General features: G+C 51.1%; 1 protein-coding gene across 1 annotated transcript; it reads left to right on the top strand.

Annotated features, from left to right (window-relative positions):
• The first annotated feature begins 1,356 nt into the window (after window positions 1-1,356).
• LOC110308461 (spermatogenesis-associated protein 31D3-like) lies at window positions 1,357-8,503 on the top strand. The gene is made up of 4 exons (XM_021180924.2): window positions 1,357-1,587; window positions 2,914-2,953; window positions 3,433-3,493; window positions 4,533-8,503. The coding sequence occupies exons 1-4, from the start codon at window positions 1,402-1,404 to the stop codon at window positions 8,341-8,343; spliced, it is 4,098 nt and encodes a 1,365-aa protein (XP_021036583.1). The 5' UTR covers window positions 1,357-1,401; the 3' UTR covers window positions 8,344-8,503.
• Window positions 8,504-14,640: the final 6,137 nt, after the last annotated feature.

Raw genomic sequence — 14,640 nt, 5'->3', positions numbered from 1 at the left:
TTCTAGTGAGCGTCCATCTTCCTGTGCTCAGTGTTCCCCACCTGGCCATAGTCTACCTACTGGGCCACGACCTCCAGTGGACCCTATGGCGCCAATTATCTAGTTCCCACTACGCCTTATTCTGTCTGAGACATCTTGTTTGACAAGTCAGTCTAGTCTACTCCAGCCTGGCCTGGGATCAACCCTCTTTTCTCTGCTGCTCCAGCTTTCTCTCACTCCTGAAGCTTATCGTTCTCTGCCCAAACCTCTCTCTCCTCCTGGTCACACTCACCCTAGTCCGCCTCCTGAGTATCTCAGATCTGACTTTCTCGTGAGTCCTTCTGTGTGAAGCCAAATTTAAATCACAAACATAAATATAAAATGATTAGAACTAAAATTTCTTGGTATTCTTGGAGTAAGTTAATGTCGTGGGTTGACCTGAGTGCTGTTTGTATTCTGATGTTAATTCTGCTTCCTCAAGAGGGGCTGCCCCCCACCCACTAGCCAGTCAATCATGTATTCAGGGTGATCTCATGTGAACCTTCTCCCCATTCTATGACCCCATTCTGGTCAATAAAAGCTAGAGCCTGTGATTGGGCAGTGGAGGAGAAAGGAGGGACTGGGGGTTTTGGGAGAGGGGAGAGAGGAGAATGAGAAAGGAGAGAGAGGATGGGGGGAGATGGAGCAGAACCACAGGGTCGGGAGAAACTGCAAACACCAAAGGGTCTCATAGCTGGGGAGTAAGTCAGTATAGCACTAGATCTGCCCGATCTAGGCACATAGCTTATAAATATAACTGGATTGTGTGTTTTTTATACAGGCTTATCGGGGTTGCAAATTCCTGCAACCAGTTTACTTTTTTCTTTCCCCAATTGGTGAAGCTTTACGAGTGTTGAGTATCCATTCTGTGCGACACACACAGGCATGTGCACATAACATTTGGCCAATTGGGGATAATTTGTGAAAAGTCAGTTTTGTGATTTGATTCTGCCCCACTAATTAAAGATATTACAAGCTGATTCATACACCAAACTTACTGACATTTGGAAAGGAGATGTGTAAAAGAACCTCGAGTCACAGACCCATGTTAAGGGAAGGGACAGCCATTGTGTATGTAACATCTGTATGATAACATTACTATCCTGGGACAGTAGGCAAAGTAAAATCCCAGGCACCACGTGGTCCCAGCACAGCTGAGGTCCAAATCAAGTTCTCCAAACAGCAAGGGAAACAGGGAGCAGCAGGGCTGGGCAGAGGGCTCTGAGGAGCTCCTGGGGGTGGGGAAGGGCTGGAGACACACCCTCCTCCCCGCCCTCAGAAACCTTTGTGACTCTGCCCTGCTCTGTGAGGTAGGCCTGGGACTCTAGTCAAGCTCAGGAACCCTCAGCCTCAGACACCTCAGGCAGCCATGCTGTTGCTGCCATGGAGAAGATTCTCTCCGCTCTGAATGGCCTCACTGAGACATGGCTGACCCTAGGCTCAGCTTCCTACCACATAGACCTCAACTACACTCTTCTGAGTGGACTGGGGCTACTGCTTCTGTACATCTTGTACCTGATATTGAAACTGCTTATACACTTGCTATGGAGAGAGAAATACACCCCAAAGGTAAGGAAGGATGGTGAGTTCCCGAGAGAGACTCTTCACTGCTGGGCTGTAGTTCTGTCCTCTGGCTGTGGGGTGAGCTTGGCTGTCAGAGGGATGTCTGAGATGAATGAGTGAGGAGAGGAGAGGAGAAGAGAGGGGAGGGGAGGGGAGGAGAGGAGAGGAGAGGAAAGGATAGGGGAGGGGATGGGGGTGGGGTGGAGAGGGGAGGAAAGGGGATGGGAAGAAGGGAGGAGAGGAGGGGAGAGGAGAGGGAATGGAGGAGAGAAGAGAGGAGAAGGGAGGGGAGGAGATGGGGGAGGATAGGATAGGATGGGGGAGAGAGGAGAGGGAGGAAAAGAGGAGAGGGAATGGAGGAGAGAAGAGAGGAGGAGAGGAGAGGACAGGAGAGGGGAGGGGAGGAGAGGGGAGGAGAAGAGAGGAGAGGGGAGGAGAAGAAGAGAGGGGATGGAGGAGAGAAGAGAGGAGGGGAGGACAGGACAGGAGAGGGGAGGGGAAGAGAAGGGGAAGAGAAGGGGAAGAGAAGGGGAAGAGAAGAGAAGAGAAGAGAAGAGAAGAGAAGAGGAGAGAAGAGGGGAGGAGAGGAGGGTGAGGAAAGGAAAAGGGGGGAGAAGAGAGGAGAGGAGAGGGGATGGAGGAGAGAAGAGAGGAGAGGACAGGAAGGGGAGGAGAGGGGAAGAGAGGAGAGGAGAGGGGAGGGAAGGGGAAGAGAGGAGAGGAGAGGAGAGGGGAGGGAAGGGGAAGAGAGGAGAGGAGAGGAGAGGGGAGGGAAGGGGAAGAGAGGAGAGGAGAGGAGGATAGATATGAGAGGGATCAGGGAGGACTAAGGTTCCCTCTGGAGCCCACATCCACCTTCCTATCTGTGTGTGGCTGAAGTTTCTAGGACAAAGTAAGAAACTGGTCCTAGTGGCTTGGCTCCAGTCTTTGGGTTCTGGGCATGAGACCAGCCTCTCCTGACAGTGATCCCATGATCTACTCCCCCATTACCTGTCCCTTCCCCTACCCTCCTCCATGGTGAACTGGTCAGGATCACAGTGCTGACTGTTGAAGGCCTCTCTGAAGAGAGCATGGAGCCCAGTCCTCCACTCTAGGACCTGTCATCCCCAGGAGCAGCACAGTGGTAAAGTCCTCGGAAAGGACACCACCCTGTCCTTTAGCTTCCCAAGGCGAGTGTTAATAAGCTGCCACCTCCACAGTTAATAAAGCACACAGGTCTTGCCTGCTACTCAGTGGGTCCCGAGATGTGCCTGGTCAGTGGGATTCTGAGTCTCTTAGGAAGAGAGACATAACCAGTGAGTTCCAGAGCTCATTCTCTTCTCTCGTTGGCAGCTATGGGAGAAAGGGAAGAAGAGAAGACAAACCCTCACAGGTAGGTGTCTGCCTCTGCCTCTGCCTCTCTTCTAGGGATCCCTACCCTGTCCTTTCCATAGGATCCCAGGTTTATGATCTGAGCATGTCAGTGGCTACACATAGTCCCTTAATCACGAGAGGGAGGAGCCCTGTGAGGAAAGACTCATAGAAAGACAGGCAGACCCACGTGGGGACAGCCCCTGGGGCCCCTGTGAGACGTGCAGGGGAGAGTGACAGTCTTTGACGACTGGGACAGCCCCTTGGGGGATCTTCTGAGACTGTGTCCCCTGTTCCCTTCCGGGGAGCTGGCAGCTATGAGGAAATCACTCTTGCTGCTCAAATAGAGCTCTGGACATTCCAAGTGTTCTCACAGAGCACTTGTTGATGCTACTCCGTACTTTCAGGAATCACGACCCTAAGTGTTTTCCCTAAGTCTAGTCCCGTGCAGTGCTACTGTCTACCTCTGTTCCCCATAACCCATTATCTTGCTTATTTAAGGTGGGCCAGCTTGCCAGAGAGAAGCGGAGCAGAGGAGGGAGCTGCGGACAACCCAGCCAAGGTGATTGGCTTCCCTTCCTCCCTGGTCCCTTTCCCCACATACCTCATGCTTCTTTCCCAGGGACCCAGCGCCTCCCACCCTTTCTGGGGAGGGGTCGCATAGCAACAGGACATAGAGGACAGCCTTGGATATGGCAGTGTTGAATGGGCTAGACCAGCAGGCCCTCATTTCCACAGGCTGGCCCCAGTGATAGCTTGGTGTTGGACAGTGGGTATGGGAGAAAGAGGGAGTGGGAGAAAACCCGTGTCCCGCCAGAGTTCCGGTGCTCTGGGCGGGCAGACACGGGAGGACTGCGGCACGCTTTCCACGAGGTCCCGGGTGGGTGTCTGGCTGTGCGAAGCCAGACACCGGGTATCCCAGACACCGTTGGACACCGCAGAAGAGCTGAGAATAAATGCCCCCCCCAAGGGAGGAGAGAGCAGGGGGAAGAGGGAAGAGGGAGGTGCTGAGTGGTTCTCACAGAAGAGTCCTTGGTCCAGCCCATGGCTGGAGCACAGGAAGGCCTTCCAGCGAGAGGTTAGATGTTAGGGGAAAGCCTATCCCATTGTTCAAGCATGGTCGGTCTTGATGAGCAGAGACAGTCTGTGGTTTTAGATCTTTATTGTAGAAAGGTAGGGGGAAGAAGAGAAAGTAGAAAGAGGGAAAGAGGCTTGCCATGGCCACGTGGAGAGAGTGGGGAAGGGAGAGAGAGAAGGAGGGCTAGAGAGTAAGAAGGTGAGAGCTTAAAGAGAGCAAGGAGGAACCAAGCAGCCCCTTTTATAGTGGGCTGGGTTATCTTGCTATTGCCAGAGGAGCAAACCTGGCTTTTGTCAGGTAACTGTGGGGGTGGAGTCTAGCCAGAATGCCAGGAGCTTGGGATATTGTCTGCATGACTGATAGTCACAGAATTATGGAGTTGAGGGCTCTGTAGTGTCAGGCACCTGTCTCTGGGAACGTGGCTCACTGTTCTGTCCCTTGTAGAGTCTCGGGAGTAAGCCTCATTCAACCAAAATAGGCTGCCTTTCATGGCCCCACAGCTTGACTTTCATATCTCCCACAGCTCTCTGGAAGAGCCCTCTGAGGCCTCCAGCAATGAACTACCACTCCACAGAGATCCCCTCTTGCCTGTGTGTGATAGATCTGGCGATGTTGGTCATCAGCTCTCCCAGGACCACCTCAAAGATGGTAAAGCCTCTCACTTGTGCGTGGCTTCCACAGTTCCTGGGACAGAGGCCTCGTTTGTTCTGTCCTCTCTGCTCACAGGAAACCAGGCAGGGCATTCGGCTCCAGCCCTTCCACAGGAGCCTTTACCGCTGGCTCCGTCCATCCTCTCACCTAACTGCTTTGCCCCCCTAGAAGGCTTCTACTCATCCACACTGCTACACGACTCTCTGACACCAGAGTCCACACTTCCCTTGAACCCTCCACTTCTCCTGGACCCCACCCCACCCTATCCACTTGCCTCTTTTCCTCTTCCAACAAGAGAAGCGCAGAAGTCAGAAGTGGTCGTCCAACTGGAAACCACGAGATCTCTGGTGGACAGACTCAATGAGATGCCCACTAATGTCCCACCAGCCCAAGGCACTGGCTGTGTAAGACAAACAATGCCAGAGGCCTCCCAAGAGCAGCCTGCTGCTGACAACCAATTATCTTCAGACTCAAAAAACCAGTATCTCCCAGCTCCTCGTGTTCCTCAAGTCCCTTTGCAAGGAAACACAAGGGCCTACCATGTAGAGCCTGGATACCTCTTTTTTCCCAACTCTAATGCCGTGAAACTGTCCCAAAGGCTGGACAAGAAAGTGAGTGATTTCCTGATGGTGAAGGGGGAGCAGGAGGAGTGGGAAGAGGAAGAGGAGGAAGAGGACAAAGGATGTTTTATAAAGTCACCCAGTTCTTCGGAGAAGCTGCTATCAGGAGAGACATTGGGTGAACCACAGGATTTGGTGGCTTCTCATTCGTCAAGCAGCAAAGGCAAGCTCACGCACCAGCCACTCCCTCACTCCAAGACTTTTGAAGACCATGAGGAGCTTCAACCTTCCCTGCTCTTCTGGGGACCCCCCTCTCTACACAGTGAGACCCTGAGCCCTACTACCACTAACGCCTATGACCGTTCCTCAGCATTGGTCTGCTTCAACAGCATGGCTGAGGCCTCCATTGCTGACTACTCTCATGGCTGTATGCTTCCCACACCTTTGCATGCATATCGACCACAGACATGGCTACAGACCACACCCCAGTCCCATCCCCAACGTGACCCTCCTGCCGAGTTGCAGCCTCAGCCTCAGCCTCAACCCCAATCCCGGGTCTCAGTCTTGACATTTTCTCGTCAGTCCGAGCTGCGAGACTGTGGAGTGCATTTTCACAGACCCCAGGGAGATGAGCAGCCTCTCAGTCCTTCTGAGATGCAGTGCTTGGAATACAACATCTTGAAAAAGGAACAGGAGAGGGTCTGGGGTTTACCCCTTGTGGTCAAAAAATCCCAGGATACTTTTTGTCCCTCGCCTCCCAAGGTCTTGTTGGGAAGTCGCTCCTCCAAGGCCTGTACTCCCAGGCCCATTCTTCCTGGAGACTTCCCCCTCACCAGTGAGCTCGAGAAGAAACTTGAACACCATCTCCGAAAGAGACTCATCCAACACCGCTGGGGCCTGCCCGACAGGATCGACAAGTCCCTGTCACTCTTGAGTCCTCAGTCAGAACTGATCGACTTCTCTGAGTCACAAAAGAACCAGGGACTCTCTTGGATCACTTTCTTTAAGTACCAAGGCAACAAAGACTCACAGGTCTTATCTGGAGGAAGCTCTCGAAGTTGGATGCCTAAAAGGCATTCTCTACGGGAGACTAGGGTCAAAGAACGGACATACAGTCAAGATCAGGGCCACAAGGACCAATCCCGGGGTAACAACTTTCAGGAGGCTTCACAAAACAGTGTGCAGTCTCACTTGAAGACGCACTGGAAGAGTCGTACGGGCAGGCAGCCTCCCAAGTTTTCAAGCCCCTCACAGGTGAAACAGTACCAGAGAGGAATTGAAAAAGCCCTGGAAAAACACTTGAACAAGAAAATTAGGGAAATCAGCAGGGGTGAGATTCCTATCACAGTGAATAGGTCAAGGCATTCTGTGAACATGGCAAACATAGCGCAGCCTCCACCAGAGTCCTCACCCAAACGAATGAAAGATCAGGCACCATTGGCATATAAGGAGCACGTGCTGACGAGGCACCCCCACAGCTTAGCGCTTAGTCCTAGCAAAGAGAAGATGCTGGAACAACACATCACAGCCTTCCGCAGGAGGATGGCATTTGGCCTCCCACAAAGGGTTGAGGAGTCCTTAGAGTCCTACTCGACAAAAGCAGAGCCGTCTCAGCCTTTCCCTCAGCTCCACGTTCAAGCCCACAATGTTTCTAGAGCAGACCCTGCCAAGTCCTCCAGGTCCCTCCGGAGAAACACTACTGGAGATAGAATGGGGACAGTGAATTCAGTCCCCACCCAACAGAAGCCTCTCCCTGCTGCCTCGCTGGTGGGCCATAGTCAGCCAGCCTCTGAGAACAAGGTGTGTGTAGATAGAGACCTTAGTGTAGCCCTAAGGGGCAGAGAGCCAACCCAGCACTGGGCACCCAGGAGGGCAGACAAAGGTGACGTGCCTCAGTCTGGATCACACAACAAACCTGGCCCAGAGCTGCCCATGAGCCCAGGTGGGCCAACACATGAGAGACTGGCTTCCAGCACCAACACACAGGGGTCTCAGGAAGAAAGGAGGAGCGGGAAAGATGGCTCTGAGGCTGAGGGCTCCACAGAGCTACACAAGGGAGAGCAACTCCCTGGTCTTCACCCACAGTCCACTAAGAGCTTGAAAGGCACCCAAGACTTGTGCTCCCCAGGGAGCCCTGTGACTGCATGTCAGTCCCCGCAGGGAATGACAATTTCCCACAACTCTGAGAGCCCTGACTCTAAAAGTCAGGTGTCCACAGAAGTCCAGCCGAACTCAGAGGGCAGGACACACAACCAAGTGCCAGACCTGCCTGCCACACCCTTTGCCCCACAAGAAATGACTTCCAAACCCCAGGGCCCCTCCGGTGGGGACATGGCAGTTTCTCAGGTGCTGCACGTGCACATGCCCTCTGTGGGCATCAGCATGGAGTCGCGGCAGGGTCCCTGGGTCCCTGCATATGTCTCAGGCAAGAGCAAGAACAAGGACTGTCTCCCTGCTGCCAGGGGATTGCCACAGCTGGCAACTGAGGCAGGAAAGTTTGGGGGAGGGGATGCAGGCTTAGGGACATCCCAGACCACAGGGAAGGGACACTGTGTTCAGGCCAGGGCACCAGAGGAGACACAAAGACTCACAGCCTCCCCAGCACTGACACCTAAGAGTCAGCCTCAGGAAAATCAGTTCACCAGCCAGGTGAAGGGCTTCTGGCAGAGGCTGTCCCCTGGGAAGAAACACAAAGGACAGGAAAAGTCCCTGGCCAAGGGCTGCTCTCCATTAGCATCTGGGAAGGGCACAAGCCCCATCAAAGGGAGAAGTGAGTTTTGTGGGAACCCTGAAGCTCAGAACTGTGTGAGGGTGTCTGGGATGGTCCTGAGGAAGCAGCTGGGGCACAGGCATGGGACAGTCACCCCCTATCTCCAGGCCCCTGTGTCTCCCCTCATGGGGTCTGAAGGAGCTCAGCAGGAGGTGCCCCTGCAGGCTCAGGCAGAGCCTATTCAGAGGCTGCCCCACTTGTGCTGCAGATGTTCCTGCTCTCAAGTGCCAAGGGCTGAGTCCTGCAGCCCAGGACAGGGGCAGACAGCATCTTTGAGGTGTGGCCCTACAGGAAAAGCTAAGAGGGTGGAGACCTCCCCTGTACTTGCTTCTCCACCAAAGTCTTCTCTGTAGGCATGAAGCTAGCTAGGAGTTTCCGGCTGCCCTTCTCTGTGTGGAAGGTGTTGTTTGTTTCCATTAACCAAACAAAAAATTCGTATCCAGATTCTCTGGGGAATGTTTTCTACCCAACAGTAAATTTTCCCTTGCTGACAGTATTGATTTCACCAGTAAATTTTCTGAAAACACGTTTTCTCGTGCACTTTGTGTGTGTCTTAGGTTAGTTCCAGAACTTGGATCAGGGAAAGGAGCCAATCGCTCCAGATTTTACTGTCTGCCTCTTTGTGCTTCTAGAAGAGGCATTGTCCCCTGAGGTTTCTTCTAAAGGACTGAGGTGACCGTGGAGTTGGCTTTCCCTCAGCCCATAGGTTATAATTTCCCTCTCTGACCTTTTCCTTATTCTTGAGTGCCAATAACCAGCTTTGGCATCCTTGTGGTAGGTAACCTGAGGCAGACAGCCAGTGGTTAGAGCTGCTGCTGAGGGTAGATCTTGATACCTACAGAGGCTGCTGCCAATGGCAGTCATCGGCTAGAGAAGAGTTACTCAGTAGACTTCCCTCTGATGAGAAAGAGAAGGAAAGAAAAAATTTACACACACACACACACACACAGAGTGAATAGAACAAAAGAAAGAGTCCGGTAACTTCATACATACATACAAAACTACAGATAGACACATTCTCCCATAGAATATTCAGAGCAAAGCTCCAGCAATCAGGCTCCACATATACACACACATACACACACACACAGACAAGCTTTACACAAATGCATACATACACATAGTTGATGGGCAGAAGGAACAGTGTTCTAACCCCTATACAAACCTTACACATGTGCATACAGACACATAGTTGATGGGCAGAAGGAACAGTGTTCTAACCCCTATACAAACCTTACACATGTGCATACAGACACATAGTTGATTTTTTTCCTTCCATAGCTTGTATATCACAGCAAAATCTTTCAGGCAGTATAAAATTACAATGTGTCTAAGTTTTAGTTTTCTTCTAGTGAATGATTATGAAAAAATAGTGTTCCCCAATACCCTACGAGAAATGGCATTATGCAATGCAGATAAAGAAAACAAATTATTCCAAAAAACTCCACCAATGTTTGTAACTAAGCAACTTGCTATAGATTAGCAAGCAGCAGCATTTTGCTGTTAAAAAAAAGGAGTAATTATTTTATTAATTATCTTTAAAAGTAATCTTGTAAGAATCTTGTAAGGACTGGAGAGATGATTCAGTGGGTAAGAGCACTGACTGCTCTTCTGTAGGTCCTGAGTTCAAATCCCAGCAACCACATGGTGGCTCACGACCATCCTTAATGAGATTTTTTTTTTTTTTTTTTTTGCTTTTCGAGACAGGGTTTCTCTGTGTAGTCCTGGCTGTCCTGGAACTTACTCTGTAGACCAGGCTGGCCTCGAACTCAGAAATTAGCCTCCCTCTGCCTCCCAAGTGCTGGGATTAAAGGTGTCTGCCACCTCTGCCCGTCATCAGCAATTCTTAATCACATCAGGAAACTGAGGGCAAAAATGAGTATAAGAAACCAATCATCGCCAGTGCTGCCGGAAAAGGTCCCTGGTTTAACTAATAAAAGTATGTCTTTCTGAAAGTTAAATTGCTTCCCAAGGTTTTTCTACATCAGAGCCAGTAGTGAAAACATCTCCACCTAGCTTCAGTAAACTATTCTATTTTTCCAAATGCTTCCTAAGGGTGGTGGTTATATCTGTCAATCTCCATCTCTAAGTTCTTTCCTAGGGTGGTGACTGAATCATTAATCTGCTCCTGCAGCAATGCCTGAAAGAGATCAAGCACTGTTATTGTGAGTGCCAGAGATATTGCCCAGTGAGGGGCTGGAGGGCCCTTTAGCATTTTCATACAGTTCTTAGATGTGAGGGCAGCAAGCAGAGCAGAACTCTACAACAACACAAAGTCCTCAGGACATGTGGTCCTCAAGGCCCTGCCACACCGAGGCCCACCCAGGTGACTGTGGTAACCAGGGGGCAGGATTCCTTGAAGTTCTAAAGCCATTTGTCGTTCCTTGGCACTTGAGACCAGTGGTCCCCCTAACACGAAGTCATCCTTATTTGACAGGGTAGGTAATTTTCTTAAACTAGAGTGACTACGTCAACTAGGAAGCAGTTGCTGGTGATCAGATGGTAGATTCGACCCTTACTTCAGTGTTTGCCTCTGTTGCTGCAGAGGAATCTGTACAATTGAGGTGGAATCTAGGAGGAGAATCTAGGCGTGCTTAAACTAAGTCCTGTGTGCAGCTTGCTGAGGTTGTTGGATTGCTGGCGGGCTGAGGAAAGGCTCGGCTGTAGGGAATGAAGTGCTCCATAGAGATGAAACGGAGGACAGGATGTTGGGGTGGAATGGATCGGGTAACATACACGAAGGACTGAAGGGCTGCAGGACTCGGGTGCACTGGGAAACAGGATAGGCAGTATACTGAAGAGAAGTGAATTGGTCACACTGCATGATCTATGGTAAGTTGGAGAATGGTGTGGACTGACACGCCACTTGGCAGTATCCTGTGGTGGGAAGAGAAGTGTGGCTTGCTGGCAGTCTAGGGTGAGTTAGGGAATAATTTGGGCTGGACGGTCTAGTAGTAACTGACTAGCATGGTTTGAAAAACACAGTAGATTGGGTGGACTGAGCTGGGAGATTCCAGGCACTAGGACATGAGTCTTAGTCAGGGTTTCTATTCCTGCACAAACATCATGACCAAGAAGCAAGTTGGGGAGGAAAGGGTTTATTCAGCTTACATTTCCATGTTGCTGTTCATCACCAAAGGAAGTCAGAAATGGAACTCAAGCAGGTCAGGAAGCAGGAGCTGATGCAGAGGCCATGGAGGGATGTTCTTTACTGGCTTGCTTCCCCTGGCTTGCTCAGCTTGCTCTTTTTTTTTTTTTTTTGGTTTTACGAGACAGGGTTTCTCTGTATAGCCCTGGCTGTCCTGGAGCTCACTTTGTAGACCAGGCTGGCCTCGAACTCAGAAATCCGCCTGCCTCTGCCTCCCGAGTGCTGGGATTAAAGGCGTGCGCCACCACGCCCGGCTTTTTTTTTTTTTTTTTTTTCAGCTTGCTCTATTATAGAACCCAAGACTACCAGCCCAGAGATGGCATCACCCACAATGGGCCCAGCCTCCTTAATCACTAGTTGAGAAAATGTCTTACAGCTGGATCTCATGGAGGCATTTCCTCAAGGGAGGCTCCTTTCTCTGTGATAACTCCAGCTTGTGTCAAGTTGATGCACAAAGCCAGCCACTACTCTTCAAGATGGTAGGATTTCTAAACTGACTAACTGAAAGTAGAAAATCTGAAGAGATGCCAACAGGGAAAAAGAAAATTAGACCAGGCACGAGGGGCAATGAGTTAAACTTGGTGAAGGTGGGCTCTTCCTCAGAATCCATGTCTTGTGATAGGACAAACCATCAAACACACTGCCCTCAACGTAGGGTGACTCCAAGGCTTGTGGGAGTGCAGAAACTGCGAGCAGAAGCAAGACAGGATTTGAGGGGGCTGATGGAGAAATGGAAGGGCCCCAGAAAGCAGTAAGGGGCTACCTTGGCCATGGAAGCTGGAAGACAGACTTGCTGTCCTCGCCTGGACTCTGCCTCAGGCCCAGCAGTCTCTTAAGCCCATATCCCGAGGCCAGCCTAGCCTGAGGTCTCACAGAGGCCTTTCTGGCCCTTGCTCTGGGTAAACCCTTTGCCACAACCACAGCCCTCACCTTCTTACTAGTCTTAAGAATACATTGAAGGGAAGGTCACCGCGGTGCTATTTGTTCAGTTGGGTGGGCTCAAGGTAAGCCCTGTCTACTAGGTGGGTAGCCTCTCTCTGGAAGGGGACCAGGTTGGAGCCTTGCCTCTCCAGCACAGCATTGAGTCCAGATCTTAGCCCTCTCCCCAGAAGAGAGCCAGCTGACAACCACGTTGATTTTGAAAATCATTTTAAGCTCAATTCTTACTGTCTCTGGGGATGTTTTCTACGGAGAGCTTCATGGGCCCATTTCCTTTTTCTTTTTGGAGATAGAGTCTCACAATGTAGCCCTGGGGATGTTTTCTACGGAGAGCTTCATGGGCCCATTTCCTTTTTCTTTTTGGAGATAGAGTCTCACAATGTAGCCCTGGCTTTCCTGGAACTGGTTTTGTAGTGCAGGCTGGCCTTGAATTCATATATTCATTCACCTGCCTCTGCCTCCCAAGTGCTGGGATTAAAGGTGTGTCTTAGTCAGGGTTTCTATTCCTGCACAAACATCATGACCAAGAAGCAAGTTGGGGAGGAAAGGGTTTATTCAGCTTACAATTCCATACTGCTGTTTATCACCAAGGAAGTCAGGACTGGAACTCAAACAGGTCAGGAAGCAGGAGCTGATGCAGAGGCCATGGAGAGATGTTTTTTACTGGCTTGCTTCCCCTGGCTTGCTCAGCTTGCTCTCTTATAGAACCCAAGACTACCAGCCCAAAGATGGTCCCACCCACAAGGGGGCCTTTCCCCCTTGAGCACTAATTGAGAAAATGCCTTACAGTTGGATTTCATGGAGGCATTTCCTCAACTGAAGCTCCTTCTCTGTGATAACTCCAGCTGTGTCAAGTTGACACGAAACTAGCCAGTACAAGGTGTATACCATCAACCCCTCACCCCCCCACCCCGGCCCTGATGGGTCAATTTTTAGGGAAAGTATTTTGACCCAAATCTGACAATTCTTTGCTCTTTCTAGCATACTAAGTGGTGTTTGGGGCCCTAGAAAGAAAAGTTAATTGTGTGAGTGTGTGTGTGTGTGTGTGTGTGTGTGTGTGTGAAAGTTAGTTAGGCAACCAGTCTGAGTGTCAGTGTACACTGTGGTCAGACAGGCTGTAGACTAGGGTAAGTTGATAACCAGCCACCAGTGGGAAATCAGAGACTAGACAGACTGACAGGTCAGTGGCCACAAATTGGAAACACGAGCTTGGCTGAGCAGGCTGCCATAGACCAGGGTAAGGTAGGGGAATGGAGACGGGAGAAATGGCATTAGAGAGCAGGCCACATGGCCATGGATTGAGATGTCTGGAAGGGAGGACCTCAGGAAGGCAAGGCAGTGATGTACAAGCATCAAGAGGCAACAAAGCAGGTGAGACAGGCAGCCACACCAACGCATGCTATGGTATGGGACATGCTTGGTGGAATAGGGTCAGGTAGGCCAAGTGGCAGACTGTTGGTAGGCCAAAGGTAATCTGATGAATAGGGCTCACAGGCCAGTTAACAGCCTGGGTGCCCATGTGGATGGACTAGGGTAAGCTATGGAGCAGAGTGGGCTCGCAGGCAGATGGGTGACTTGGAGAAACTGGTTTACTGTGTGGAACAATGGCGACCAGAAACATGGTCTGCTGACAGTTTGGTAGATGCAGGCTAGGAAGGGAGGCTTCTAGAAATGCTTATTGGCAAACCAGGAGGCAGGCCTGGCCTGAAGAGGAGACACAGGAAACAGGATAAGCAGGAATGGGAGACAAGCGGGGTGTTACTGTGGCACGCTGGGTAGACGGGGGAAGCAGCATGCGGCAAGCCAGGTTATAGGAGATCTGGGGGGGGGTGTCTAGAGGACCACAGCGTACCCGACAGAATGAATCGAGGAAGGCAGTGCCCCTGGGGAAAGTTGCACTCGTTGGAATGGGGTGGCGGGCAGCGGCACAGAATGACAGAAAGCTCGTGAACCACTCAGGCTGCAGGCCAAGAGGCTCCGAATCAGGACGGGTTACAGTGAAATGGCTGGGTGAATTGGGCAAACGGGCAGCCTAGCACAGAGGACCATGCCAAGGGAATCCGGGGAAAGGCCCTGGCAGGCAGGTTAGTTGGCCATACAAGAGAGTACGTTGGGAAATGGCACATGAAGTGGGTAGCGGGAGTAAAGTGAGACTTGGAGGCATGCTGGGATTGCTTAGGGGCCTCTGGGATCAGCCTCAGAGGCAGATCAGGACTTAGCTGACTAGTGTGTGTTGGTTAACACTAACTAGCCAGGTTGGTGGGGCAAGACAACATGAGTTAGGGTAAATGTAGGCTGACGGGTGGGGCAGACCTATGGGTTGCTAAGGTTACTTAGTAGCCTGGGAGAATATTAGGTAGTTGTGCTGGCTAGTTTTCTGTCAACTTGACAGACTTGAGTCATCTGAGGGGAGGGAACCCCAGTTGATAAAATGCCTCATTTTAAGGTTGGGCTTCAGGCAAGCTTGTAGGACATTTTCTTAATTAATGATTGATGGAGGGTCCAGTCCCTCCAACTGATGGGAGGGAGCAGGTGGTCCTGGGTTCTATAAGAAAGCAGGCCG

The sequence above is a fragment of the Mus caroli genome, unplaced genomic scaffold (genome assembly GCF_978045245.1).
Source record: "Mus caroli unplaced genomic scaffold, Mus_caroli_1 scaffold_15, whole genome shotgun sequence".
NCBI lineage: Eukaryota > Metazoa > Chordata > Mammalia > Rodentia > Muridae > Mus > Mus caroli.
The sequence above is the reverse complement of the archived record's forward strand: the minus strand, read 5'-3'. Positions and strand labels throughout refer to the sequence as shown.